Here is a 27,343-nt window from a genome sequence, read left to right as displayed (position 1 = left end):
GCTCCGGCGAGGTGAAGAACAGGCAGCAGGGCAGAAACAGAGGTGGAACAGTACCGCAGGGGAGTCGCAAACCGTGAGTGGACTAGATTCAGCAGCGGATGAGGGAATGGTGCATAAGGTCAGCGGGGGCCTTCATCGGAAACAGCCCGCAGCACCACATTCGGGGCGAGCAGCAGGCATTGGAAAGGCTAGCTCCAGTAGCGGAGGTCAGTGCAGTGATGAAGGAGAGGAGAAACCAGAGACCCAACTGGAAGTGGATCGTAGCAGTGGCATCCAGTTAGAAGGAGGAGGCAGACCTGGAGGGAGTGGAGAGAGCATGTGCACACTGGTTGCACAGGAGAGACCTAGGGCGCCCTGTAATGTCACGTGGCACCAAAGCAGAGGAAAAGGACAGGATAAGAAAAAGGGGAGCATTGCTCTTGAAGAGGAGAGAGTATCAGAAAATTACAGGCAGAGTTGGCTAGGGACATCTGGAGCTGCGAGAGGACATTAGAAGAAGTGAGTTGATGCATGACAGAAGAGTTGAGACCCTGGATTGTTAGTTTGATGTAACAAGGGTATGAAGTGGTGTAAATAGGGAGAATAGTTTAGTTAATCTGGGTGTGGTGTAGCAGGACGGAGACAAGAAATATAGGCGATTTAGTTGGGTTACGAAAAGTCTTGCAGGGAAGGCTGGAGCTGGAAAAAAGAGTAGTGGAAATGGTGAGGGAACAGGTTGATATGGTAATGGGGGTTAGGAAGAACTTGGTGATAGCGGTGGATGCTCCTGGCCTGAGACTAGCAGTGTCAGTCCATATGAAAGGGTATCTATGTAGTGTCAGTCCATTAGGAATGCACTTGCGTAGTGAGGTGAAGGAGAAAATCTGGGAAGGTGATTTCATGGATATTTTTATGTTGTTGCCAGTTGATGGAGCCAATTTAGAGTTGCAGGTAGGAATAAAAAGAAACAGTTATCTAAGACTTTTGGTAATTGGTTGCAAAGCTTTGCTATGAGTGTTATTGGTGAAAAAACTTCCTAGGTGTGTTCACTGTTATTTTGCTACATGGATATGATATGCAGTTCTTATTAAGTATATGAGAGGTTTGCATGGTGGAAGTATGTTGAGCAGTTTAGACCAAAAATGTTGATTGGAAAAAATATGAACTGTGACGTAAAAGATATTGACTTGTGGGTCTCGTTGATGACACTGGAAAGGCCTTCGCCCTATCGAGTTGTGCTCGGCACCTCTGGGCATGGGAATGTCGGCTAGAAAGAATGCAGGAATTTGCTGGTTCTTCAACAAGAGCTATTGTAAATGGTAATTTACAATTATGTTATGCTAATTTAAGCACAAATGTTCTTAATTTGGGGGAGCGCACTCAGTGTTGCAATGTTTAAAAAAAATGGAGAGTGGGATTTAATAGACAAGGTAGTAAGGAAGTGAGACATGTACTGTAGGAAGCGGGAGGCAGAAATTATTAGGGAAGGATTTGGATTCCTTTCTTAGAAAGTTATCAATCGTTCTTTTCCGTAATCTAAAATTGGTATGCCAGGACTCGCATTAGTTGAGAAGTTATGTAAGGAGGCAACTTTGCGTAGGATTGCTGGACTGTTTTCAAATCTGCCGCTGGATATTTTGTGAGTGTCCCCGCTAGGTTTGGTTCATAACAAGAAATCTGCTAAATTTAGGTTGATCCACCACCTCTCTTATCCAATGGGCGATTCGGTGAATGACGGGATAGAGCAGGAGGATTTCAAAGTATCTTATACATCAATTGGGGAAATTAGACTTCTATGGCGCCTGGGTAAAAAATTGGAAATGACCTAATAATTAGCCAAACCCGTTCCGAAGGTGATTCCTGCAGTTGAATCCTCTATAGGTATCCTCGAAAGACTGCAACAATGCACACCCGGTATGATCCTCATGCATAGGGGTGATAGGAAAAACAGGACATCCTGCAATGGTGTATTACCCTTGATAATGATCAGTGGTGAACAATGGCGGAGGCGTTCAAAACCATAGATTTAATAAGTATAAGACAATAAAAAGATTGCCACAGAAATCTAAAAATGCAAAAATAAAACAATCTACATGGATGGCACCATGACTATATGTAGGTTTCTCCGCCGTTGGGAAAAATTGAAATCCTACTTACGACAAGTCCGTAGGACTTGCGCTTGTAGGTAGCACTCTTGGGATGTTTTTTTCTCCCCGGTTGTAAGCTCGATACAGCTGTCAGCGTCTCAGGTGGGCTGCCCAGTTTCAACTCCTCCAACTCGTCACTGCCCGGCCTTCTCCGATGACGTCACTCACAGCTGGTCGTCAGCTACGGGATCCCTCTGGTGCACAGTGATGACTCTACGCGTTTCAAGACGTAAACATGCGTCTCTTCCTCAGGGGTGATGACAGTCCTTAGATCCTGGGTCTTTTTATTCCTCAAATCGAATCCAATAAAATGTAACATAGTGTCCTGGGACTTTTCTCAATTGAGTGATAGTCATAGTCCATGGGGCACCTATGCAGGACTTTTAATGAATGGGGCTCATAAACACATATGGATACAAATGTAACTATAAACATCTATACAAATATAAACATCGATACAAATCAACATCAAAGCACATCACTAATAGGATATGTCATTTGTGTCATTTACACAAACATATTAGGTGATGGATATAAGTCCTATATAAGTGAGGATAACAATAAATGTAATAATAATAATAGGGTACAGAGATAGATTTAAATATCGCTGATAGAAATCACTAATGATAATACTAATGTGAACTATTTAATGTCACTAATGGCAATATTAATGTCAACTATTTAGTGTGAACTATTTCAGTCAAAGAATTCAGTCGGAGGTAGGGAGTACCTCATCAACCCACCTGTCAAGTATATCCAGACGAATGTCTGGTATCAATCACCACCAGCAGAAAATGCAACTAAGGCATAATGTCTCCACTCTCATGGTGTAACTAAAGTATCTACTGTATCCTCATAATGTGGCTAAATAGTGAAATTATGTGTATAATAACTAACGTGATACTGAATAAATGGTTCATAACACTGATGTCTCAATGAATCCTAGTTCAAAAATGCAAACAAACTGATGTACCAAAGGGAGAGAGAGTGGACTAGTAAATCTAATCTTTCAAAAATGCAGGCAAATTGAACTCCACATTGTGACCATTTGGAGTCAATGTCTTAAGTTTAAAGATCCAATAGGACTATCTCCTCGAAATGTGGTTAATTCTATCTCCTCTCCAACAAGCTGTCGGGCACTCTATTGCTTAACATTTTAACCCTTCAGGGTCCTGGTTATGTTTTATCTTAAAGTGATTGGTCACATTGTGAGTGCTCAATCCCTTCTTGATATTATACATGTGCTCTCCTAGCTGTTTCTATATAGCCCTACTGGTTCTACCGATGTATTGTAAGCCACAAGGGCATTCTAACAAGTATATTACATATTTACTGTGGCAATTAATAAGAGATTGTATTTTATATTCCTTAGATGGGATATTTGATTTGAATGTTTTCATATACACACTAAATTTGCAAGCTATGCATTTCACAGGTGTAATATCCTTTGATCTTATTTTTATCTCCTAGCTATGTGAAATTTTAGTTTTCCTGCAAGATAGATCTGTGGTTTGACTGGTAGAACTTCTTTCAGGTAGATGTCCTTTCTAAGTAACCCCCAGAGTTTGTTGAAAATCCGTATAATTTGTGGTGCCTTTTTGTTGTATTGTGTGATGAATGCTACCCTGTTGTTCTCATCCTTCTTAACAGATTTATATTCCAAAGGGAGGATCTGGTCACCTCACTTACTTTCTGTCTGGCATCTTCCAACATTTTCTGATTGTAATCTCTATCTAGGAATTTAGTTTTTTAGTGCATTTGCTTGTTCGTTGAACATTTCTTTGTTAGAACAGTTGCATTTTAACCTAATAAACTGTCCACGTGGGATGTTTTTAACCCAATTTGGATTGTGGTGGCTATTGGCTAGGAGGTAGTTGTTTGCCTGTACTTCCTTGTAAAAAGTTTTTGTTTGTATGGTGTTATTCACAATGGGCTCGAGATATAGAAATTCAATACGTTCTTTGCTTTGTTAGAACATAAAATGTATATTTATGTCATTGTTGTTCAAATGAACTTTGAACAGTTCTGGTTCCTCTAGTTGACCCTTCCAGATGAATATTACATTATCTATGTAGCGCCACTAAAGCACCAGATTCGCACCCAGTGTGCAATTGGACCAGATGTTGTCATCCTTCCATATGCCCATGAAAATATTGGTATAGGTGGGAATCTGGTGCCCATGGCGGTACCACATATCTATAATTAGAACTGTTGGGCAAAAGAAAAGAAATGATGGTCCATTAAAAATTGCATCCGAGCTGCTGGCATGTTGACAATATTGTTAAGTGTACGTGCTATTGCTTCACAGCCTAATGTATGCGTAATGATAGTGTAAAGAGACGTTATGTCACTAATGACAAATATATAGTCTGGTTGCCATTGAATGTCTTGAATAATCTGTAAAATATGTGTTGGGTTCCTGAAATGAGACCTTAATGCGATAGACGGGATGTGAGGGACCCAATCCCCGAAATGATGGTACGTCCGGGAGGTCTATTAATATTCTTATGTATTTTTGGTATCGTGTAGAAAATTGGCATCCGCGGATGACTGATTGTAAGAAAGTTATGTTCTTTTTCATCAATTATCTTATTTTCTAAATGCCTTTCAAGATTAAGAGACATTCACAATGTTACAAATTGCCTCTTCAGATCAACCATCTAAGACTCCAAGGAGACTACCTGCTCACACTTCCCACATAGTTATGCTCTAAGTGCGCATACATGTGGCACGATGTGCATTGAGTGGCATTCTCAATCCTGCGCATTGTGCCGCTCTTTAGCAGAGTGCACACATCTCACTCATATGAGACCTCGAACAAGTACATCACTTTGTTAACCCTTTGAGTGCCCTGAGACACAACTACTGCATCATGGGTTCTGGCACCCTGTGTGCCCCATGACTTAGAAGCTACGTCCATAAAACAATGCCCAGTTTTTAGGAGCCGTATCCTGCTTTTCTATGACGCTCAGGTCGCAATCTGCACTGATGGCAGTCAGAAGAGAGGTGACGCCGCTCCTGTTTCATTATTAATGATGGAGCGGTCTCATGAAATTGAGTGTCGGTGGGGCTATGGCACTCTGGCTCAGCGGCCCCTCCAGCACTCAAAGGATTAAATAAGGTCTCTCGTGGGCTACTGGCATATCAACTCATGATTTTTTTGTTAGCCTCATTAATCTGTAATTAATCTCACTGATTTTGACCATTAGTGTCTCATAACACTAAGGCATTCAGAACTATTTAATTAAAATCAATATCACTGATGTTGGTACTTGGGGTTTGACATCTGTGAGTTTTTGTGTTGTAACCCCACTCATTACAAGAGCAACAATGATGAAAAAAAAGTAAATCCGCTATGCTCAATCTGGTTTATACTTGTATTGAATATAAACGAGGATTTCTCAATGTATCACCATATCAGTTATTACTACAGGATCACCTCATTTTTTAATGTTTGCCCTCTTTGGATGGTGTGAAATAATATCCACAAGTGAGACTTTTACCAATGGTGACGTTATTTCTAAATTTCTATAAAAGTTCTATGAAATTGAGCTGGTGTATTACACAACAAACTGTGTGACCAGGGGTAAAAAAAAGATATAACCAAACAACCTGTAAACATAGTTTGTAAAAGAAAAAAAGTAAATATTGGAGGCAGGGAGAATACCATATTTCTTACTTCAGTAATGAATTGCAATTGTAAAAATTGTGAGAATTGTTTTCTCTGTTCAGCTAGCCATGACCAAGTTTTATATTATCGTAACCAGTGTGTAAAAATAATTACATGTTGGAGTTGTAATATATATTTGTTAGAAAGGCTTTTAAAAATGCGAACACATTTTTTTAATAAGCTTTAAATTATTTATTTAACGAACAGGAAATAAAAAGGTGAGAACAAGATAGGGAGGGATATTAAAGAAGCGAGAAATTCACATTCTGCAAATTTCCCATTCTTCCGTCATTAGAGGTCCTTCATTCTGCAATCTCTACTTTCTGTAAAACAAAGAAGAAGCATGATATTTAAAGCAACAGCCCGTCAGATCTAACACACCTTTTTCTGTTACAGCATGGGACCCGGGAGTTGCACAGCGAACTTTTCAGCTATGGTGATTCCCCCACTCCGCGGTTCCCGTGATAATAGCCAGTAAAGTTAACTAATATTACTTCTTGGTTTTAAAGTTGAGTTAAATGGCTGTCCTATAGGAAGCCATAACCAATGATCATGTGACTTCCTATTGGCCCTTGGTGGATACCGCTGTTCTCGTGTACTTAAGTTTAATTAACTTTGTAAATCTAGGCAGTCAGAGCATATTTAAGCCTCTCTTTTGGTTTTCTTTGATAACAACCATATACTTCTTCCCTTGCACCTCTCCTCTGTGTATCTAACTCAATTCTATACAAGATAAGGCTGTAGCACACACCCTCTTTCTGTACTTTAAGCTATAAACAGAGGAAACCATTAGTCATATCATAGGAAGCAATAGAAAGTGAAGCCACTGGAATAATTTACCTTGCTGCTAACATCGCGGGTCTTTGCCCTGAGCTTATTCACTTGAGACTCGGCAATGTCGGCCCTCTCCTCAGCTTCTTCAAGCTCGTGCTGAGCCTTCCTGAAACGGCTTAGATGTGAGTTGGATTGTTCCTCCTAAAGAAAGGAAAATGCAAGAGAAATAGTAAAGCAATTATAAATCTGAAAAATCCTGCATTGCAAAAGCAACTCAACTATTGCACTAGCGCTTTCACATTGTTTGTGTATTTCACTAACAGTAATTAGGGTTGCCAGGTGTCCGGTTTTGAACCGGACAGGTCGGTAATTTTGCAGTGTGTCTGGTGACAAAATAGAGGTAATACTAGACACGTATGGGTCCAATCCCCAAACCCCTTCCCAGATTTTTTTTACGAAATAGAATATGGGATGGTGCAAATTGGTGCATACGTGGAGTGAAATTTAGAAAAAAATACATAATGGTCTGATCGTTTACAAATAACATACCTCCCCACCGACATGGCGAGCACGCCGTATTTTTTAACCATTGTGTCCAGTATTTTTGGTGAATCCACCTGGCAACCCTAACAGTAAAGCAATTCACAACTACATCCAGCAAAAAAATGACCATATATTTGCTAATGTTACATTTGTCATCTTAGAAAGTAGGAACGAAAAATATTTTGATCAGCTGGAATTTGTGCTTAAGATGCATATTTCTAGTAACCTAAAGCGCGCAGGAAAGAAAACTCTTTATCTCTCTCCGGGTGAGAGATTAAAAGAAGCTGCAGGGAGAGTTTAATTATTATAGTTTATACTGTTGTTGTTAGTTTTTGTTTAGTGTCTAATATTTGCGCATTTCTGTATTTTTCCCCATATTTCTAGCAAGTTTCACATAAAAATACATCTTTTTTCACTTACAGTTTCCTCAGCCTGTCTCTTGTAGGCCTTAACTTTCAGCTGCAGTTTGTCCACCAGATCCTGCAGTCTCAGCACATTCTTCCTATCTTCCTCGGTCTACAGGAGGAAAAGAAATCTTACAAATCCTACTAGGGATATAGAGGCTGTAATTGTTAAAGGCTCGAAGGATTTCAGGTTTCTAATTCATATAATTGATTATGAGTTCCTCGGTAACATCTATGCTACTGTTACAGTATTGTGTCAGTACTATATGTTTATTTTAGAAATTAATTAAAACATAAGGACAAAGTACTTCACCTGGTAAGTCAGTTCCTTCAGCCTTCTCTCATATTTGCGAACACCCTTCACTGCTTCAACACTACGTTTCTGTTCGCTATCCAGCTCGTTTTCCAATTCTCTTACCTGCAAATAACATTAATGTAGGAACATGACAAAGTTGCTATATGCACATTAAATTACATTTTTCCCAAATTCCCAACTATTAATGTTGTACTTACTCTGGCCTCCAGCTTCTGGAGCTGCTTCTTGCCACCCTTCATTGCCAGCTGCTCGGCCTCATCCAGACGATGCTGCAGGTCCTTCACAGTCTGTTCCAGGTTCTTCTTCATTCTCTCCAAGTGGGAGCTGGTGTCCTGCTCCTTCTTCAGTTCCTCTGCCATGAGAGCGGCCTTTGGCAGTAGTGAGAATATTATAAATAGGACCATCCAATAAAACTGATCTCTATAGAAATGTGGCACAAAGATATGATAATACATACATCGGTGATGGCCTTCTTGGCTTTCTCTTCAGCATTTCTTGCTTCTTGAACAGCTTCCTCGACCTCATTCTGGAGTTGAGAAGAGTCGTTCTCGAGCTTCTTCTTGCTGTTGATCAGGCTTGTGTTCTAAAATGTAGTAGAATGAAATATATTATGTAACGTTTTATCAGCTATACACACACATTTTCTTGATATTACTTTAATCACTTTCTGTGGCATATAAGTTTTACCTGTGAGTGCAGGAGCTGAACGCGCTCGCTTGCATCGAGAAGTTCCTGTTCAGCCATCTTGCGAGATCTCTCTGTCTGTTCCAGAGCAGCCCTGATCTCCTCAATTTCAGCCTGCTGCAGGTTATTTCTACGTTCCACCACAGCCAGCTGTTCTTTTAGATCTTCCTCTCCTCTGAGTGCTTCATCCAGGTGGATCTGGGCATCCTAATAGACAAATATGATATATGAGCCAATGAAGTAACCAGATCAACTATTATACTAAAATATTTGCTTGTACAAGTCACTGCTATGTACTATACAAAGAGACTCCAAAACCTGCACTGTCTTTCACATATAGACACCTCATTTAATTTCCATGTTATGGATTAACAATCAAATGAATACATTTAAGAATGTGATCAATATGTATAACATGAAATCCGTCATCTTAACACATTCTGACATAGACAGGATTACTGGCTATGCACTGCTTTAGCCCAGGCTGTGCTGACACGTTGTGTAATGCGGCAGGCATAAGCGTATAGGAGTCCATGCTAAAAATGGATAAGAAGCAAAAGGTGACACTGCTCAATTGCATGTAATTTCCCAGAAATCTTAGCTGCAGTGGAAGTATTGTAAGCTAGGAGGTAATGGGGAAGGGCAGGGTTGCAGACCTCTCTGAGACATGTGAAGGTGCTCACAAGTGATATTTTTATTTGCTGTACGGTGGACGGTTTTTGGCACTTTTTTACCCACCATAACTTCTTTAATGTGTGGTTGATATAAACAAATAATCGACTTTATCAATAAGTGAAAACATTTACCGTTCTGTGTTGGAGTGGTCAGCAACCCATTGATATCTAATTTGCATTCTGTAATTAATTTTACACTTAAAACAGTTATAAATATCACCGGTCAGTTTATGTTAGGAAGTACCTTGAACTGTCCCTGCACATTTCTGAGCTGTTTCTGTGACTCGGCAGCCTGGCGGTTGGCATGGCTTAGCTGGATCTCCAGTTCATTCAAGTCTCCTTCCATCTTCTTCTTCAGTCTTAGAGCATCGTTTCTGCTTCTGATTTCAGAGTCTAATGTGCTCTGCATGCTATCAATAGCTCTCTGACTGTTCCTCTTCAGCTGATCAATCTCTTCATCCTTCTCTGCAATTTTCCGGTCTACCTCAGATTTCACCTGGTTCAGTTCCAGCTGGATGCGGAGGATCTTGGCTTCTTCATGTTCCAGAGATCCCTTTTATAAAATAATAATAATAATTGGTATTTAGGAAACGTGTAATAACTATTTAAACAATATTGGGACACCGATAATGTGGAAAACGTTCATGTAGCCCAACCAGGTAGAACATGAGTAATCCAGTGGTAAACGCACTGTTTTCTTTCAGTTTGATTCAAACCTAATTCAAGACCCAGTGCCAGCTACTTATAACATTCGGCAATGCACTTGTCCCCCTGCACCTCGGTCAATGAAAATTTGGGGCAAATATTATTTTTGCCTGCCATTTATATAATGTACAATGTAAGCACAGTCGACTATTACGGCCTGGACTATCTAAACGCTGATAAAAGAAAAAAGTGTAGTTATTGTTATTTAATTTTTAATTTCTAACAAAAGCCATATCGCCAGCGTTGAAGCATTACTAAGGGGCTTATTACTGCTGCAATCCGAAAGTTATTTTTAATACAAATAAGCAGTAATGCAGATTACTTATTCACATGCTATTCACTAAACTCCGACACCTTGAGATATCCGGCTACCACCAAAAAATATCACCAATTTGTATCACCTACCCCAGGCTGGCGTTAGGCCTATATTGCCTAAGTATATAATGGCCACAATATACTTAGGCAAGATAAGACTACAATAGGTAATACATAACGTTAAAAATGTAGAACTTATTAATATATGAAACCGTTAGAAGCCCAAGTGACCAGTTAGTCATTCTCATCCCATGGCTAGCTAAACACTTAGGCTACTAAATCATTATTCGCACATATGGATGCTATGATTTTTCTATTTTATTTGTAGCATGTTATGTTTCTTTGGTGCCTGAATGTATTCCTTTACAATGCATTGGTAGCTATGGGCATCAACAACCTTATGTATAGAAAAGCGTGCCACCTCCTGCTACATATTTTTTAGCATGTTCTTGTATAGCGCTGCTAGTTTTACGTAGCGCTTTACAGAGACACTTTGCAGGCACAGGTCCCTGCCCCGTGGATCTATGTTTTTGGTGCAATTAGATTGCTATCGCTGATGAACATTGGTTTGAATTAGTTAACACTTATTTGTATCAGTAGCTTTATTTTGGGTTAATTCATTTTTGATGTATGCAAATGAGCAGCATATTGCAACTTATTTATGAATAATTATTTGTCAATACAGTTGTAATTAAAAATCAATAAAAAATAACCCAAGAATCTTTTTTGAAAATGACTAATTTGAACACAGTTGTATCATCCTTTAGTGAATCTACCCCTAAATTGTTAATAATTATTACAACTACATACTTCAGCTTCCTCCAAGGCAGACTGCAGATCGCTTTTTTCCTGTTCAATCTGCTTCTTCGCTTTTTCCAGTTCATTAACTGATTTTGCAGCCTCACCAATCTGTTCAGTCAGATCTGAGATCTCCTCTGTAAAATAAATGGTCAATAATTATTCTGATAATGCATTTCGCCCTGTATTGCAAGTACTACGGTTTTAAAATGTAGGTTTTCTGTTTTTTTATATTTATGTTTCGGGATAAAAACAGAAGTTTAGTAATATACACTTTTGTGTTGGAAGAGTCACATTAGGAAATCTCTTTGCCTCATTACTATAAGTAAACCTGTCGATCTGAGCCTTAGAGTTCCCAGAACTGAGAAACTTATTTGATCCCATCACAGGATTTAAGCACATTTATATCAAAAGTGGAGTCTAACAATGACTGCCAATGTATTCTCCAAGCAGCTGTAGTTTCTAAGAAATAAATTTACGTTGCAAGTTCTTGTTTTCTCGCTTCAGGGTTTCAACTTGTTCCAAAGTCTCCTCGTAGGCATTCTTCATCTTGAAGATCTCTGTGCTGAGTGTGCGGGTTTCTTTCAGAGCTGCCTCCAGTTCAGCCTGGCCCTCTTCATACTTCTGCTTCCATTCTACAAGAACCTGTAAACAAGGAGTGTTTTCAAAATAAGACAGATCTCCCCTACATTTAACTTTCCAAGCATCAGAATTATTGTACCCTTATCTGAGAAAATTGTTGTTAAAATAAGGAATTTAATGTGTTAAAGAACTCAAATGATAATAGAAATACATTAACTTGACAAAACAGGATTATACATATAAAGTATTAAGATCACCATAAGGGTTTATTTTAATATATACCTTATCAAAGTTCCTCTGCTTCTTATCAAGAGCAGCTGCTGCACTGTTTGCTCTCTCAACATCGACCATAAGGTCCTCCACTTCAGCCTGCAGCCTCTGCTTGGTCTTTTCCAAGGAAGCACATTTGGAGTTCACAGCCTCCACCTGCTCCTCCGCGTCCTGTAGTCGCTGAGCAAGCTTCTTCCTGAAAATGCATTGTAGGAAAGATTCTTAGGAAATCATTAAGAGTTACGTATCATGTTTTACATTAAATGTATCTGCTATGAGCATACTTGGCATCTTCCAGCTCCTCCGTGCGCTGAATGGCGTCAGTCTCATATTTGGTTCTCCATTGGGCAACTTCTCCATTTGCCTTGGACAAAGAGCGCTGAAGCTCAGCCTTTGCTTCTTGTTCCTCCTCATACTGCTCACGGAGCAAGTCACAGTCGTGGCGGGATGATTGCAGGCCATGAGCAAGGGCGTTCTTAGCCTGCAAATACGAAGTTAATATGGTTTCATATATTGGGTATATACGGTGTAATACTAAAAATGTATACAATTTCTCCAGAGGCGTCTAGGTGATATTTTCTAAATAAAGATACTGTAATATTCGTTTTACCAGATTACTCGCAGAAGTGGAATTGGATTTTATAATGTGTTACACTTTGATATTTCAAAAATAATTGATCATTCCTAAAACATTTGAATGAAATAGTTATAGGTCTGCTTAGTTGTTACCTTTGTTTCTTCCTCAAGTTGCCTCTTGAGCTCCTCAACTTGTTGGGTGAAGCCCTGCTTTCCTCTTGTTAGCTGAGAAACCAGAGACTCCTTTTCTTCAAGCTGACGGGAGAGTTCACCTGCAAGTAAAGACATTTATTAAAAACACACCTACTACATACTGTACGTTTATGACGTGTTCTGATACATATATTGTTCTATGATAGATGTGAGATATACTTAAACCATAAACCAAGTTTGATTTTGTATCATGAAATACAGCTACCTGTAGCTATGTGGATATTTTGTCGTTGGGTTGGTTAATTGTGTTGAGTTAAAATATATAATAAAATCTTTATGACTTCATAGCATGAATATCAAATCAACTTTACAATATATTTAGTGGTTCCTTGATAAGCAAGATAAAGAATAAATTACCTCCTGAACCTTTGACCAATTTAAAACAAATTATTTTGTCATTACAGACTAATAGTGTTGTTTTTTTACTTTGATCATTTTGAAAAGCTTGTTTATTGCTTTTGTTAAATTATATACCGTTCTCAGTTTGGAAGCGGGCCCTCTGGGTAGTGAGGTCATTGAGAAGACGTTGATGCTCATCATCCTTTGCCTTTACTTCACTGAGTTGGTCCTCAAGCACACGACTCACTTTTTCAAGATTGGCCTTCAAGGACAATTAGCACCGTTAGGATTTCCATACAGCATATTTCTAGTTCAATAAAAGAGTGACAAAACTTTAACAGGTATCTTACCTTTGATTTGGAGACATTCTCCAAGTTGCTGGCAAGGTCATCAATTTCCATCTTGAACTCGCTCTTCTCTTTCTCCAGTTTCTGTTTAACGCGCTGCAGGTTATCAACCTGTTCCCCAAACTCAGCAACGCTGTCAGCATGCTTCTTGCGCAGAGCAGCAGCGGTGGCTTCATGCTGAAGCGTGGACTCTTCCAGGTCACGTCTCATTTTCTGGAACTCGGCTTCACGTTTCTTGTTCATCTCAATCTGGGCAGATGTTGCACCTCCAGCCTCTTCTAGCCTTTCACTGATCTCCTCAAGTTCTCTGGAGAGATCAGACCTCTGTTTCTCAACCTTGGCCCGAGCTGCGCGCTCAGCTTCAATTTCCTCCTCAAGTTCTTCAATACGAGCCTAAGAGAATTTCATGATAAATGATTATGTAGAAAGTAAAATGTGGTTGGCAGAATTACTACATTAATTGTCTTTCACAATTATACCTGGAGTTCCTTGATCTTTTTCTGCAGCTGTGCTCCCAGGGATTGTTCATCCTCAATCTTCCCTTGAACTTGGCTAATTTCAAAATCTTTCCTGTGTTTGAAAAAATGGTATTGGTGATTTTATTAATTAAATTATTAAATTATAAAGACCGACGTTTCTAAAAAAAAAAAAAAAATAGTAGTAAATGAAAAATACTAACTTCTTGAGTTTTTCCTCAGTTTGCTGTTTATCATTTTCAAGATCCATGACTGTTTCCTGTGACAGTTTCAGATCACCTTCAAGTTTTCTCTTGGATCTCTCAAGGTCAAGACGAAGTTTCTTCTCTTGTTCCAGGGAACCTTCCAGCTATTTGAACAGAAAAGTATGTTCAGTTTCATGGTTCTGTTGGAAAAGTATTTCATATATTCTGTAAAGATTTTTTTTTAATATATTTGTACTTACATCGTCTACTTGCTGTTCCAGTTTAGTTTTGGATTTTGTCAGGGAACTGACTTTGTCCTCTTCAGCCTGAAGGTCATCAAGTGTTTGCTGGTGGGCCTCTTGGAGGGCCTTCTTCTCCTTGGAAACCTTTGCAATATTCTCATCAAGTGATGCCATTTCTTCAGTAAGGTTTTTAACCTGAATGTGGAGGGAGACAATAGTTTCTGAATACCTCTCTTATTTAATGCTTAGCGTAAAATATTGTAGCACCTTCACCATTCCACACACCTTGTTTTCTGTGGCATGCTTTTCCTTTTCTACTTTGGCCAAGGTAAGTTCCAGGTCATCAATGTCCTTCTTCAGCTCAGAGCATTCATCCTCCAGCTTCCTCTTCTTGGCTGTTAGCTCAGCATTGCTTTCCTCCTCATCTTCAAGTCTTTCTGTAACCTCTTTGATTTTAGATTCCAGTTGGATTTTGTTTTTGATAAGGCTTTCACATCTTTCCTCTGCATCAGCCAGGGTTTCATTGTCCTATTTAAATATGAGATTTATATAATAAACTACATTAATATACATGTATTTACATTTTTGTTACATATATCTGTATTTAAATCTTGTTACCGAGCTACACTGCTGCTGTAAATCGTTCTTTTCTTGCAGTAGGGCAACCATTTTCTCTTCCAGTTCCTTTTTTCTTGCTTCGGACTTAACCAGTGCTTCCTTAGTCTTCTCAAACTCATCTTTCATGTTTGCCATCTCCTTCTCAGTCTCAGCACTCTGCAGGAGAGGTTTAATCTTGAAGTACAGCTTCATCCATGGCCAGTGTTTGACATTCATGAACGACCTGACATTGTACTGGATGGCAAACACTGCCTCCCTGTTTGGAATAATGCATAGAGGTAAGTTTGCAATAAAAACATTTATGACAATTTTTTCCAGAGTGTAATTTAATTATTACCTTCTTTCCATCATCTTCTTGAACTCAACTCTCATCAAGAAACCTCTGCAAAGGGCCTGGGTACAAGTGATGAGTTGTGCCAACTTTTCATCTCTCATTTCTTCCAGGGCACCCAGAAGACCAGCTTTGAAGAACACCTGAATGGAAAAAATAATAAAAACATCGATAAATATCCTAAAAGGATAATTTTCAAAGATAAAGGAGATAATCCTCGCTCAAACCTTTATGAGATATTGTGTGCTACATGGGAGGTATTTGGTACAGCGAAAAGCACACAGGGGTACTGAGAGGAAAGAAATCCCTGATGGGGCACCACAGTATTTTATAATGAGTGATTTAAAAGCTCTTACTTTATAGAATGTACTGTTAAAATAGCTTTTAGGATAATAATACATAACACAAGTTACGAAAGAACACCTAGGTGTTCATGTGCTGGTGTAAACTGTCCTGACCATGTTTAATGTTCTGATGAAGTATTTTTGTACCTTGGTGTGCCCAAATTTGTACTGAGTGTGATCAACATCGATAGAGCCCAGAAGTTTTTCAGACGCTTTCTTGCTGTCAATAAACTGCCCATCTGGAATTGCGCTGGCATTCAGCACTTTGTAACTTTACCAAAACAAAAAAAGAATGACAAAATGAACGACTTGAATAGATTATTAAGTTATTAAGGAAACGGTCACATAAAATGATCAACAGATCTGTAAATTATAACGGGTAATACATGGCAAACCACTAGATGATATTTCAAGTTACCTCTACTAATATCTATAATTGACCATTTCTATTCTATAATTAGTAGGGGGTTAACTGCTCTGTGCATTGGGATTGATGCAACAAAGAAAGAATTTATTTTGAGATCTGAGAGATGGGATTAGCGGTGCACAGCATGAAAAAACAGATCTGGACTTGCGAAAAAACTTTAATGGCACATGAACAGGGGAAGAGAAACACTGTAACGTGATTTGCACCTGCTCCGGTGCTTTGTCCCTGTCCTGTTCAATGCTCCAGGACTCATAGCAAGCATTACCAATACGGTCCTATTTATCTATTCAGTGTGCATACTCACTCAGAAGGCATTGTTCTGAAATCACGGTCATTTGGATATTTTATGTTTACATACAAATGACATAGCCATTCATTAAAACAGTCATTGTTATTTTCATGTGCATGTACGGAGTCTAGATGCACTGTGGTGGAGTTCCTCATACTTTTTATTTTTGAAATCTGGTAAAGTGAATTTAGGATACATACCGTTGCTTGAAGTCAGCATATATGACTCTGCTTGGGAATCCCTTTCTGCAGATCCTGATACCTTCCAACACACCGTTGCATCTCAGCTGGTGAATGATCAGTGGGTTCTCCATGGTACCTGGAAGTAGAGAAATTGTTATGTTTAAATGAGTGATAATGAGTGGATAATAGTTTTTTTGTTGTTGTTTTTAAATTGTAGTCGGATAGTTTACCCGGAGTCTTGGTCTCATTTGGAATCAGGCAACGCACAAAGTGTGGGTGAGTGCTTCTCAAGTTAGACATAAGCTTGTTCAAATTTTCCTGTAAAAAATAAGGGGGTTGGTTAAAGTATTATATTTACAATGAATTGTTATATTAATGTTTCTATGCACACACATATAATTATACTTACCCTGAACAGAGCAGACACGGTCTGGAAAGAGCCTCCCTTCTTCTTCTTTCCACTCTTTCCGGCCTCAGCTGTTAAAAAAAAAGCAATAAAACACAACAGTTGGTATCTAAAAGTTCACTTTGATAACTATAAATTATACAAATTAAAATAGTCATTATTCCTACCATCAGCGGCTCCATGGCTGGCGTAGAGGAAGGCCAGCAGTTTAACTGAAGACTTCTGGTAGAGCTGAATAACAGAGTCATTCAGTGGGTCCTTATTCTTGTCGAGCCAGCCAGAGATGTTGTATTCCACAGTACCAGCATAATGCACCAGAGCGAAATGAGCATCAGCCTTCCCTTTGCCAGGCTTGGGCTTCTCAAAGTTCTTGCACTTGCCCAGATGCTGGTCGTAAAGCTTGTTCGTGAAGGAGGTGTCAGTAGCCTTGGGGAACATGCACTCCTCTTCAAGGATTGAGAAAATTCCCATTGGCTGAAAATATAAATTCAAAGCTGGTAAATTCCAATAAAACATTTAGCCGTGTTTCTAAAAACTGATTTGATTTTTTAGAGGCCCACCTTCTCAATAAGCTCAATGCAGGCAGCCAGATCCATACCGAAGTCAATGAATTCCCATTCAATCCCTTCCTTCTTATACTCTTCCTGTTCCAGAACGAACATGGTGTGGTTGAAGAACTGTTGCAGTTTTTCATTGGTGAAGTTGATGCAGAGCTGCTCCAAGCTGTTGAACTGTAAGTGGCAAAAATGAATTTTAAGTGATACAAATATTGTTGGCTTGAAGTAACAATAATATGCACTGCTACATTTAAATAAATATTAACTTACATCAAAGATTTCAAACCCAGCAATATCTAGTACACCAATGTAGAATTGTCTTGGTTGCTTGGTATCCAGCTGTTGGTTGATACGAATGACCATCCACAAGAACAACTTCTCAAAAACAGACTTGCCAAGAGCACCAACTGAGTTGTAGACCTGAGGAGAATAACAATTTGTTTTTAATCTGTCGACACTCATTTAATATAAGGTAAATTATGAGATTGTAAATTAATTAATTACCTGTTGGACAGTCTGTCCTTTGGTGACATATTCATTACCGACCTTTACCCTTGGGTAGCACAAAGCCTTCACAAAGTCAGCAGAGTTCATGCCCATCAAGTAACCGATTTTATCAGCAACTACAGATTTGAAGATACAATATATTTATTTCATGAAATAGTCCTTGGGGTTTTATAGTTGGGAAGTTAGTCGTTTTCTACTTATATTGTGAAAAAGAACACAAACCATCAGTGCCATCAGGCTCAGCCTGTTCCTCTCTCTGCTTTTGCTTGAATTTCAAGTTACCATGGTGCATGACTGCTCCAGTCATCTTGTAAATACCATTCTTTTCATCTGGATTGAAACCCAAGATATCAATGGCGCTCTGTGGGTAAGACAAGGTGTGAGTTTGCATGAAATAATTAGAATAGTACTGTAGGCTGTTGTCATTGGTCTCAAACCTCTTTCAGTACTTACATCAGTAGCCATAAACTCCTCTGTATCATCGATACTCTTCACAACAATCTCACCCATGCTGATTAAGGGGTAGTCGTATGGGTTGGTGGTGATAAGAAGCATCTCTAAATAACAAAAGATAAACATCCATATCTAGAGAGCTGTGATAATAATAGGATGTGATCATGGGAAAGTATATAATGAATGAGAGAAACTCTGGAAGTTCCCATTCTTGTTATGTGCCTTGATTAGGATGGCTAATGATGGGACCAACACATATTAACCTATATGTTGTATCTATTTTCTTTCACCCATGTTGGAGAAAGCAAAAAATCTGTGCAATTACCAACAATTTCTGGTCTCTTGTTTGTCATGATCTGGTAGAAGATATGGTAGCTTCTCTCAGCCGAAAGCTGGAATGTTACTCTGGATTTTTCCAGCAGATCTGCAAATAAAGACAGTTATTCATCAGTAAAATGTAACATATTATGGATGAAAAGTAAAGTTAATTAACAATTCATATCTTACATGTTTCAATATCAGCTGAAGACAGTTTTCCAGTAGTTCCAAAGTGGATTCTAATGAATTTACCCTAAAGATGGCATAAACATGGTAGAAAACATTGTAATATATGTGGAATTATACAATAGGAAAATGAAAAAGAAATATTCTATAACTTAGGGAAGAAGGAGTGGCTCAGTGAGTATAGACACTGATTGGCACTGAGTTTGAAGCAGGGGCACTAAAAACATAGATTGTAAGCTCCACGGGGCAGGGACTGTCTGCAAAATGCCTCTGTAAAGCGCTATGTAAAACTAGCAGCGCTATACAAGAACATGCTATTATTATTATTAACTTACGAAACGAGATGAGTTGTCATTTCTCACTGTCTTGGCGTTACCAAAGGCTTCCAGCAGAGGGTTAGCCTGGATGATTTGATCTTCCAGATTTCCCTGCAGTCAAAATAAAATGAGATAATTAGTTTTGTACAAATTTCTTCATAATCTGTGAAATGTAAGAATCATTTTATTGTGGTTAATAGAGATCCCTTGAAGAGTGGGGGGCTACCGCTAACTTGCCAAACAGGGACAGGTGGGGACAGTGTCTTTAATTCTAGCGACATGATGGGAGAATTGGAATTAATTGGCAGTATATTCTATAGAGGAGTAACTGAAAAGAGTGTCAACAAATATAGTAACAATTCTATACTTAGAAATGTAAAAATACAGAGTCCTTAAGTGCAGAATGTGTGAGGGTGACTTGATTTTGATTACCACTCATAAGGGAAAGAAACTTAGTGCAACCATATTACAGGTTTTATTGACAGCCAATTAATGTGTTATGTCAGTGTCTATGCTCCATAATCAGGAGCGTAAGTTAGCAGTATGGTTACCCTAATATAAATCACTGATAACATGCCATCTAAGTGTTCTGTCCGGATCTGGATCACATGTTACCTTTACAGTGGCGCCTGCATCCTTTTTCTTTCCAGCATCACCGATAGCTGCAATTGTTGCAAAATATTGGATGACACGCTTGGTGTTCACAGTCTTTCCTGCACCAGATTCTCCCCTAGAGATAAGAAACCATGAAGTCTGTTAGATTTTAAGAAATTACATGAAAATGTTTGATAGTGTGCATAGCCACCAAAGGTTTTACTTACGTAATCAGGACAGACTGATTTTCACGATCTGCAAAAAGAAGATGTGTAATAAATAATAGATTCTTAATAAAGCTCAACTCCGTTATAGCGCGGTCCGTTACAACGCGAATCCGCTTATAGCGCGGTGCAAGCGTGGCTCCCAATTTTCGTATTTATGAATACTTTACAACACGGTTATTGGTATCTTAAATACTTTATTGTACAAAGCACACAATGGTACATTATTTCTAACGCGATCCGCTTACAGCGCGGTGTGATTCTTTTGACCCCAAGCACAGCGTTATAAGGGGGCTGAGCTGTATATGTTTATGTGGTTACATCGGGAAACTAAAAAACATGTTACCTGTTGTCATGGCCTGATAGGCGTTATCAGAGATGGAGAAGATGTGTGGTGGGGCTTCCACTCGCTTCTTTCCTCTGTAACCAGCAACAACTATTGGGTCGTATACTGGCAGCCACTTGTAGGGATTCACAGTGACACAGAAAAGGCCAGAGTATGTCTGAAATGTAACACAGAGGGATAAAAAAAATCACATTGTCAAAGCTTTCTGTGTTATTCAAAGACCAGGCTAAAGAATTGGGATAGGGCATCTCTCAAATGCTCACAGGTCTCTTCTTCAGGTGTATTAATACGGACTGCAGTACATGTGAAGAAGAGACCTGTGAGGTTTTCAGAGCTCCATGAGTATATGAACAATTCTCATGTTAGTTGCCTAAAAGGTATCACAATGAAGCTGCGTGTTTTTTCCCTATTGGAGGTGCAGGAAAGGTAAGTAGCCGAGGAATTGTTATTATTCTAATAATTGCACAAATACAAAGTAATGTGCATTAGTAGGAAAAACAATCTGAAACAGTGAGTGATTCAACTATCAATTATTCAGATTATTATAGTAATATATTACAATTCATTCGCATACAACAGCCTGAATGTGTGTATTTGTTATAGGTATGAAACATTTTCAGCTTTTACTGTATGTGAGTTGAAAGAAACCAGACTTACATAGATCATCCAGGCTGCGTAACGCTCTTTGAGGTTATACAGCACGGAGGCTTCATTCAGATGGGTCATCATGGCCATATCTTCAATTTTATCATACTTAGGAGGATTTTGGGGGTAAACTTGACTCTCTTTTACAGTTACGGACTGGAATGAAAAGAGACAGGGCTCAGTTGAACTGGAAATCATTGTAATTGGCCTCTATTATGCTAAACATTATTCTGTGTAATTACCACTCCTGCATCGGTCTTCACAGTGGCTTTGCCACTGTCCCGAGCGGTGACTGTCCCTTTCACGTAGAGCTCCTTAGCGTCCTCTACGTAACAGGTGTTCTTGGCATCAAAAGGCCTGCTCTGCGCCTCCAATCTTTCTTTGTCAGTTTTGCGCAAGAATTGTGCGGCTGCTCCAAATATCGCCATTTCTGAGTCACCCATGGTTGCAGGTGTCTGTAAAAAATTATTTTGGTTCAATTAGGATTTGATCATAAAACCAACAGATGCATTTAATTCCTTAGCAAGTTGTTTATTTTCTTACGAATTAATAACATTTCAGACTTATCACAATATCTTCAAAAGCCTCAGAGCTGTTTAATTACTAGTGTATGAATCCTAGCTTTCATTTATGGAATTGATAAATCTTTCGCCTTAATTGAAAAATGTACATGGTTTCATAGGATAGAACACTCCCTAAGGATCATGGAAGTCATTATTTATTGAACATTTTAGGACTTTCTTTAAACTAATACTACAGAGGTAACTTTCCTATGGTCCTTTTTACATTTGGAAAATAAGCAGCTTTTTATTTAATAGTTTGAGGCTTTGTATACAAGAAATATTAATATGTATTTTCTAAGTATACTGAAAATAGAAACCTATAATATCTTTACAACTATGCATAAGTGTGCTAGAGACATTAAGGGCAGTGTTTACTAAATGGTGCTATTTCATAAGACGCCTTCCATAGCCTGAAGACGATTTATGTTCCATTCACTTAAATGGGCAAGATTAAGGTATAGCCAGGCATAGTAACCACATCCCTGAAACAGGGACAAAGCTTTTTCACAAACATGGCCCCAGATTTATCACAGAAGAAAGTCCTGTTGATTTAATGGGAATAGTTTCCCTTAGTAAATCTGACGCAGTAGGATGTGGCCATTATGCAACAGATTTATCACAGAAAATATGCCATGGAAAATAATGTTCTCATTGCTGGTTTTGTTAAAGAAAAAGTATAATAAGACCTTAATGTTCTCAGCTTCACACACCCGCCATGTGGTCTCATTAAGTAGAAATTAGACTTCAGAATTTCCCATTTTGATTTGGAGCTGTGCTTAATACTTTACCCTGTTATACAGAAACAATAGAGGGCACAAGAAATGTAAAATATCTTTATATACTTGTATTCAATCACCAATAAAAACGGTGCACTCACTCAAAAGATACATAAATAAAAGTAAATTGCCTAATATTTATGTATCTTTTGTGTGAGTGCACAGTTTTTATTGGTGATTGAATACAAGTATATAAAGATATTTTACATTTCTTGTGCCCTCTATTGTTTCTGTATTTTGAGGTTTATTGAAGGAGTGCTATCCTGACATCTTGGGCTGCATTGGTTACCTACCCTTCAAATACAAGATTCAATCAAGAGGATACTGTTTAGTTATTATTGTATCCCCTTATTTGTAACACTAGTTTCATGCGGACACATTTGTGAGCTCATGAAGGGGTGTTACTTTTAGCATATCTGTGTGTTTGCTGCAAGTCTGCATCTACAGGGACAGATTTATCAGTGGTTTTACGTGTTTAACCGTATACAATTTATATTTATTGTTTGTTATTGATTTTATGGTATTAATCACGTCTATTTAGAAATTATTAACTGGGTTTATGATTTATAGGGTATGGTATTCAGGAATGCACACACATATATGTTAGAATCAATTAACCTACTGTACCATCAGCGGACCCACGCCTAGCGCACCAGTACTATGAGTGCATGTACACAAGCTCACTTTATTTATTTATACCCTGTTACCACTTACCTTTCAGGGCAGATGAGGATGAAAAGGTATGGATGTCCCCCTTTAAAAGAGAAAAAAGGGAGAGAGTTATTGGTAAAATGCAGAAAAGCGACCTTACTAATAATATCTGTAACACTACATTTTTCTATTCATTTTTGCTGGAAATTAGAGTTCTACATAGCAGAGCTCCGGGTTTGTAAATACCTTTAACATATACAAATACATGCACTGCTCTATGCCTTATGTCTGCTTTGCATAGACTACTCTGAGCACTAAATCTCTGTAATGTTGGATGGATTTACAAAGTGTTACTTTGCAATCTCTTCCAGCACAGATCCGGATAAGTAAATAATAATGTATAATTTACAGGTCTGCTAAAAACAATAATGTTTTGAATGCAGCAGAAAAGTCTTCTACAATCTCCCAGCCAACTCAGCCCAGCCCAGCCCAGCCCAGCCCAGCATGTTCTCACCAAGGACTGAGAGCTGAAGCTCCAACAGCCCTGGGTAGGTCTATATAGAGCATTTTCATGCCTACTCAGCACTGCTCCTTCCACTAAAGGAAAGAGTCTCCACATTACCGTAACTGTGCACCCAAACCCAAAGGTGGCTGCTCATCACAAGTAAAAATAACTCTCATAATTCAGCAGGACTCTGAATACCCAGAGATGCCGCAAACAACTGCTCAAAGCTGTTATCTATCACTGTGGGACAGGATTAGCCTTTACAGTGATCAATCAGGAAAGTGCTCACATATACAGCTAATTGTTTTATTTCTGTATTACTTGTGTGTGTGTGTGTGTGTGTGTGTGTGTGTGTGTGTGTACACACCCCATTCTTTCTGTATATATGTATATGTATTAGTATATGCTTATATTATACTATGTATCTATATATAGATATATAGTATTAATATAACATATCGGAATATGTGTACTATTTAATATATGTATACAGATATAGTATATATGTATAATACATACATTTATAAATGCACATATAATATCCTCCCGATCTGAGATCACTACATCTTACATTACAATTCTTCAGTTTCCATTCACTCCATAAAATCATAATTCAATCACTAATTAGTCCCTCAGCCAGAAGCAGTGATATTAAGTGACACGGGTTAGTATCTACATCTCAAAATACACGCAGTCCACAGCAAGATCTCTTTGAAACGTTAGGGGAATTGAGGGTGTTTTTCTCAATCTTGACATTTGTCATATCTCGCTTGTAAAGGAAGATCTATCCTGTTCTGCTCATTTTCCGTGTGTCAGTGACTTCACGGGAGAATTTCCGAGTCAGGGATATTTTATCCTTTGCCATCATCAATGTGTTTGTATCACCCAGGCAGGAGACAGCCTGTTAGGATAGACAGGGACATGTGCTGGAGGAGGTATGGATATGGGACGGGCTGGGGCAGGGGCTGGATATAGGACAGGGGCTGGATATAGGACAGGGGAGAAGCCGTTCCTTCTCCGGGAGCTGCTGCTGCGTATCTAATTAGATTACATCTCATCTCTCTCTTGTTGTTGGATAATAAAGCTGCCGTTGCATTATAGTAATTACGGGGTAAGACTTCTAGAAACACCGCGTTTTGGGATTGAGCGTTATATCCGAAGGGTAGAGACCTGGGCTGTGTTTGGTTTCCATGATTGAACACACTGCTGGTATCTGGAGGAGGGAGCTTTTCTGACCTGAAGTGTGCGTCTGATCGCCGGCTTTGTGGTGGCCACAGACTCCCCTCTGTTGGGAAGTGAGATTGGTTCTTCCATCCTGAATATTGGGTCTGAATGTAAGGAGAAGAATGCGTGTTATCGGGTGGCTGACACATTGACTCGTTTCATTTCTATGTGCCCATTTACTGCACTTGGGACCCTTTAGGTCTCGGAGATATTTGCTGCAGCACAAACCCTACAATGTGTCACAGGGGCAGTAAAAGAGCAGCATAGAAAGTTACAGAAACTGTTACACACGCGAATCGCTTCTTCCTGGATTACAGCCACCATACAAATTACATTGGTAACAGTACTAAATAATCCAGAGCCATCGGTTTATTTCCCCACATCGAACTCTGATTAAATTATTCACAAGGATTCCTATAGTATACTTCTTTGTGTGTGTGTGTGTAATATATATATATATGTATGTATGTATGTATGTATGTATGTATGTATGTATGTATGTATGTATGTATGTCTGTCTGTCTCTCACGCACGGCTATAAGCAAATGATCCGCCATATGTTCTATATACAATAAATCACTCTTAAGACCTGGGCTGCCTGCTCTTGTCTATCTGTATTATTTTTGCAGTTATTTTTTATTTTGGTGGAGTGCCGCTATACTTGCACATTAATGTTATTTACATACACAGAGAATATGTGTAGTACATGGCAAAGACATCTGTTGTGATCTGTGTTTATTAGTTTGAAGGGAAAAAAGAAACAGGAAGGAAAGATATGACCAGCATACTATGCCCTTGTATAATATATATTATATTACGTATGTATAATATGTATAATTATATTATATGTATAATACATTACGTTTTCATTGTATAAACTGTTTTTGTAGGGAACCTAAAGTCCTCTATGCAGAGTTTAGAAACCTTATAATAACAAACCAATTATAAGGAATGTAATAAAAGTAAAGGGCAATCTAATTTGCAAAACTGGAGAATGAAAAAAGGATTGCAATAGAAAGCAAGATCAGCCCTAAAAAATGCTTTAAGTACCATAATAATTAAAAAATATATATAAAATAAAATATGGGACTCTTTCAGTGTGAGATGGGCAGACAGATTAACGGAGATAAGGAAATAGTAGAGGTATTAAACAAAGTATTTACTAGGGAGGAATCAATTTCATTAGTAGTGCCGCAGGAGGAAGCCACAACCTCCATATTAATGACCAATTGGTTCACTGAGGAAGAAGTTCATAGGTGGTTTGATAAAATTAACATAAATAAGGCACCTGGCCCGATGGCATACATCCAAGAGTTCTTAAGGAGCCAAGTTCAGTAATACCCAAACCATTTAATATTTAAGGAATCCATTTCCACAAGATTGGCATAAAGCAGATGTAAAAATACTATATTTAAAATGGGAGCTAGATAATAAGCGGGGAATTACAGACCTGTAATCCTGACATCAATAGTGGGGACGTTACTTGAAGGTTTAATACCGGATAATAATCAGGAATACCTAATGGGAAACAAAATTATTAGCAATAGTCAGCATGGATTTTTGAAGGATAGGTCATACCAAACTAACCTTATTAGTTTCTTTGAGGAGGTAAATAGTAATTTAGACCAGGGTAATGCAGTTGATATAATCTACTTAGATTTTGCACAGGCTTTTGATGCGGTTCCACGCAAGAGGATAGTGTACAAAATAAAGCAAACACATAGAACAAGAGTCCAGAATCAGTTTTGCAGAGCCCAAGCGGCAAATAAATCCACTTGAGGTAAGTATAAGCAAAACGTGGATATGAGACATCTTGTGGAGAATAATATTAAATCACCACCAATAGCCGGAAACTACTGTAATAAATTAATACGTACCTCCGATGCAGGGGTACAGGGTTCTAAGAGGTGTATTGAGAAGCAGCATCCAACCCAGCCAGGTGGAACGGATCCCCTCGCCACCAAGTGAACCACAAACCCTGGAGCAAATAAGTAGTGCATACAAACACTTAGTATTCAGCTCTGAACATTGCGGTACTAGGCATGTAGCCACTGAGGTGTGTACTCACGGCCAGGTGGTGGACGACTGCGGGAGCATGCTTCCTGCTGGAATGCTCCAGTCGTAGTAATCATAGGAATGGTCGTAGTAATCGTAAAAGAATCCACTTAGGTGAAAAAAGCAGTGCACTGCAAAAAATGGGCTAAGCACAGGGTATGATAAAAAAAGAAAAAGGCTGAGTCTGCGCTTCTGCTTCCAGATGATTAATTGCAGAGTCAAAGTAACTTAAGCCCCTATATGGGAGACCTCCCAGCTCCTCCAGTTTCCACCAAAGAGAGTCTCCAAGGAAAAGAAGAGAAAACACACAGCTCGCCGGAGGTAAATATAAATGTGTATTTAAACAGATAAGTGAAAACTAAGCAGATCAAAGTTCACTGTTCATCTGGCCGGATGGACGCTAGGAAAGTGCCGCACTGTGCAACTTCATGTCCCGTGCGCTGGGACAGATTTTCTGAAGTCGATTCAATTGATCCGACACTGCCTGGTTGCGTCCGCAGTGGGGATTCCCGTCGTGGAGTGCTGACGTACCTCAGAGCGCTGCGTAAGGCACCAAATAGGATCAGCTGTGCTCTGACCGCTACGC

The 27,343-nt window shown here is 38.8% G+C and overlaps 1 protein-coding gene and 2 long non-coding RNA genes across 4 annotated transcripts in view; 1 reads left to right on the top strand and 2 right to left on the bottom strand.

The window, feature by feature from the left end:
- The window catches only part of LOC142471910 (uncharacterized), an 81,840-nt gene extending 56,586 nt beyond the window's left edge, over positions 1–25,254 (top strand). Inside the window, exon 4 of one of the 2 annotated variants that reach the window (XR_012789554.1) lies at positions 23,385–25,254. This is a non-coding gene — a long non-coding RNA (uncharacterized LOC142471910). Of the gene's footprint in view, positions 1–2,811; positions 3,524–23,384 lie in introns of those variants that run through there. The other variant, XR_012789553.1, reaches the window with a different exon arrangement.
- Positions 5,965–23,150, bottom strand: LOC142471905 (myosin-1-like). Its single transcript, XM_075578351.1, has 40 exons — positions 23,037–23,150; positions 21,226–21,438; positions 20,996–21,139; positions 20,339–20,495; positions 19,996–20,023; positions 19,790–19,904; positions 19,193–19,285; positions 18,861–18,924; positions 18,679–18,777; positions 18,354–18,457; positions 18,123–18,261; positions 17,898–18,016; positions 17,664–17,813; positions 17,397–17,567; positions 17,004–17,310; positions 16,840–16,907; positions 16,661–16,748; positions 16,449–16,566; positions 15,680–15,803; positions 15,195–15,331; positions 14,858–15,113; positions 14,525–14,767; positions 14,258–14,434; positions 14,016–14,161; positions 13,816–13,906; positions 13,340–13,729; positions 13,125–13,251; positions 12,591–12,709; positions 12,146–12,342; positions 11,874–12,057; positions 11,489–11,654; positions 11,022–11,146; positions 9,436–9,744; positions 8,521–8,724; positions 8,291–8,416; positions 8,031–8,201; positions 7,831–7,935; positions 7,534–7,629; positions 6,637–6,771; positions 5,965–6,119 (listed from the first exon to the last, which is right to left on the bottom strand). Exons 2-40 carry the CDS (start codon positions 21,424–21,426, stop codon positions 6,099–6,101), a joined length of 5,814 nt encoding a protein of 1,937 aa, XP_075434466.1. The 5' UTR covers positions 21,427–21,438; positions 23,037–23,150; the 3' UTR covers positions 5,965–6,098.
- Positions 24,666–26,916, bottom strand: LOC142471908 (uncharacterized). Its single transcript, XR_012789551.1, has 4 exons — positions 26,771–26,916; positions 26,580–26,680; positions 26,153–26,220; positions 24,666–24,806 (listed from the first exon to the last, which is right to left on the bottom strand). It is a non-coding gene; the product is annotated as an uncharacterized LOC142471908 (long non-coding RNA).
- Between the last annotated feature and the right edge of the window lie 427 nt (positions 26,917–27,343).

The sequence above is a fragment of the Ascaphus truei genome, chromosome 21, assembly GCF_040206685.1.
Source record: "Ascaphus truei isolate aAscTru1 chromosome 21, aAscTru1.hap1, whole genome shotgun sequence".
NCBI classification, from domain to species: Eukaryota; Metazoa; Chordata; class Amphibia; order Anura; family Ascaphidae; genus Ascaphus; species Ascaphus truei.
This window is presented reverse-complemented; position numbering and strand designations above follow the sequence as displayed.